At 53.1% G+C, this 3,418-nt stretch overlaps 1 protein-coding gene across 2 annotated transcripts in view; it reads right to left on the minus strand.

Annotated features, from left to right (window-relative positions):
* The window catches only part of sned1 (sushi, nidogen and EGF-like domains 1), a 145,710-nt gene that overhangs the window by 86,449 nt on the left and 55,843 nt on the right, over positions 1–3,418 (minus strand). For both annotated transcript variants that reach the window (XM_043701804.1, XM_043701803.1), the window contains exon 2: positions 1,626–1,913. In XM_043701804.1, the coding sequence (XP_043557739.1) occupies positions 1,626–1,913 (288 nt within the window). The remainder of the gene's footprint in view (positions 1–1,625; positions 1,914–3,418) is intronic.

Raw genomic sequence — 3,418 nt, forward strand, 5'->3', positions numbered from 1 at the left:
TGTCCCACAATGTCCCACACCGATGACCCACAGCGTCCCACACCGATGTCCCACAATGTCCCACACCGATGACCCACAGCGTCCCACACCGATGTCCCACAATGTCCCACACCGATGACCCACAGCGTCCCACACCGATGTCCCACAATGTCCCACACCGATGACCCACAGCGTCCCACACCGATGTCCCACAATGTCCCACACCGATGACCCACAGCGTCCCACACCGATGTCCCACAATGTCCCACACCGATGACCCACAGCGTCCCACACCGATGTCCCACAATGTCCCACACCGATGACCCACAGCGTCCCACACCGATGTCCCACAATGTCCCACACCGATGACCCACAGCGTCCCACACCGATGTCCCACAATGTCCCACACCGATGACCCACAGCGTCCCACACCGATGTCCCACAATGTCCCACACCGATGACCCACAGCGTCCCACACCGATGTCCCACAATGTCCCACACCGATGACCCACAGCGTCCCACACCGATGTCCCACAATGTCCCACACCGATGACCCACAGCGTCCCACACCGATGTCCCACAATGTCCCACACCGATGACCCACAGCGTCCCACACCGATGTCCCACAATGTCCCACACCGATGACCCACAGCGTCCCACACCGATGTCCCACAATGTCCCACACTGATGACCCACAGCGTCCCACACCAATGTCCCACAATGTCCCACACCGATGACCCACAGCGTCCCACACCGATGTCCCACAATGTCCCACACTGATGACCCACAGCGTCCCACACCAATGTCCCACAATGTCCCACACCGATGACCCACAGCGTCCCACACCGATGTCCCACAATGTCCCACACCGACGTCCCACAGCATCCCACACCCCACACCAATATCCCACAGCGTGCAACACCGAAATCCAACATCGTCCCACACGCCACACCGATATCCCACAGCATCCCACACCCCACACCGAAATCCCACAGCGTCCCACACGCCACACCGATATCCCACAGAGTCCCACACCGATGTCCCACAATGTCCCACACCGATGACCCACAGCGTCCCACACCGATGACCCACAGCGTCCCACACCCCACACCGATGTCCCACAGTGTCCCACTCCCCACACCGATGTCCCACAGAGTACCCACACCGATATCCCACAGCGTCCCACACCCCACACCAATGTCCCACAGCTTGTCACACCCCACACTGATGTCTCAGAGTCCCACCCCCCACACCGATGTCCCACACTAAACACTGATATCCCACAGTGTCCCCCAGGAAATGCTGATATCCCATTGGGTCTCTCCGTGCAGTGAAGGTCCTGTCTATTTTTGGCAGTTTCCTAGATCGAGGCTGGGCTGTTGACACTTGATGAGGCACGATGACTCTAGTACGGTTAGTCTGATGATAACAGCATGGTACGATATCTATCTCTGAATCTTGTTTAATGTATCTTCTCCCCATCAGAATGTGAGGAGAGGGGGGTTAGCTACATTAAACTAGATTCAGAGATAGGTATTGCACCATGCTTTATCTAGAAACAAACTATATGAGTGCTCTGACAGAATAGATAGCGGGAAGAATTCAAAGCGTGCACGCTGACAAAGAATCAATTCTTTAACCCCTACCGGTGAGAATGTGCTTCCTCCGAAGAATGTCACTTTGTACCAGGTGGCCACAAGTGCCCACTTGGAGTTGAAGTCCTTCAGCTCTGGAAAGTACATCCTTATATCATCTGTTGTGCTCTGCAGTGTGGCAGGGTCTTTAGTCTCCCTGTAGAAGACGTCACCAGCTCGCCGATTGTCCACATCTGCCCAGAATGCCGCCACCACCCGTCGGTCATTAGAGATGGGAAATGCCACTGGAGTGAACTGCGACACCTCTTTCAGGAATGATATAATCCCATTGTTGTTCACCTGATGGTGAAAGGACATTGATGATGCTTAGCTTCTTGGAGAAAGGCGGAAAGGATTAGAGAACCTCAGCTACATGACCAACACAGCAACGTCCTCCAAGGACGAGGCCTAGCGCATAAGTTCATAAGACATAGGAGCAGAATTAGGCCATTTGGCCCGTTGAGTCTGTTCTGCCCTTCAATCATGGCTGATTTGCTACTTGCTCCCATTTTCACACCTTCCCCCCAGAACCCTTCAACCCATTACCAATTTAATCCTCCTTAAACTTACTCACTTTCCCAGCATCCAGTGCATTTTGGGGTAGGGAATTCCACAGATTCCCAACCCTCTGGGAGATGTAGTTTCCCCTCAACGCTGTTGTAAATTTGCTACCCCTTAAAACTGCTTGAAGCCTAATCACTGCTTCTTGTTAAGATATATTGATGCACAAGAATTCCTCCAACCTAATCCTTCACACAGCTCACAACCAAAACAACTTCACCACTACATATCCTTGCTGAATTCTGTCAGGTCCCTGGGCTATCCCGCTTTGCCCAGGGTTTCCTGGTGCTGAGCTTTGTACCTGGCTGACTTCAAGAGATTTGTTGTATTGAATATCGAAAGGATAACGAACCGAAGCATCTCCCTTCTCCTCTCACAAAACCCACACTGAGAGGGTCCAGATCTTCACTTTTTAACAGTGGGCTGCTTTACGGTAAATAGGACCAGAGCCCAAATTTTCCGACTGGGAGGCTGCCGTTGCTGAAACGTGGACAGGGTTTGTGTGCCTGGACACCCAGATAGTGCCAACGCAGCAGCCTCAGCAGAAGTTACCTTGGAGGTGGGTTGATATTTCCGATGGGCAAATTGGCCAACTCTGAATGAGAGTTGGAGACGTTGGAGGCCCAGATAGTTACTGAGGAAATGTCAAAGGGATTTAACCTGTTTGACTGCTAGCTAACTGTAAAACGGAACCCCTCTCCCCATCCCTGCAATGACCCATGTCAGTCAGACTCCCCGTTCCCAGTGTCAAATCCAGAATACCTGACAATCTGATCCAAACCATGTTCCCACCAGGCCTGACACAATCCCCCCAATCCTCTCCACCCCTGCCACTAGAGCTGCTAAAGAGTTCCCCCTGAACCAGAAAGTCCCCAGTGACTTAGCTCATGACCTCCCTCCCCCCACTAGTCTCAAGCCCACCTCACTCTGTATCTGACCAGCCATGGAACCAAAGACTGACCCTCCAACCCCACTTCTGCCCTGATGTGACCCAACACCCCCGCCTCCCCACCCCCTCACAAGACCTATCTTAAGCCTCCACTCGCCTTTGTGTCAGTCTACAATCTAATATATCATCACCTGAACCCCACTCATATTGTGCACCACATCTACACCCACATGGTACCTTACCCTCACACCATTTGACACCCACCACCACCACCTCTCCACTCCCAAAGCTGGCACTTTACTCCCAGCTGGCATCTGACCCAACTGATACCCCTCCCTCAACCCCACCTGGCACC

The sequence above is a fragment of the Chiloscyllium plagiosum genome, chromosome 13, assembly GCF_004010195.1.
Source record: "Chiloscyllium plagiosum isolate BGI_BamShark_2017 chromosome 13, ASM401019v2, whole genome shotgun sequence".
NCBI lineage: Eukaryota > Metazoa > Chordata > Chondrichthyes > Orectolobiformes > Hemiscylliidae > Chiloscyllium > Chiloscyllium plagiosum.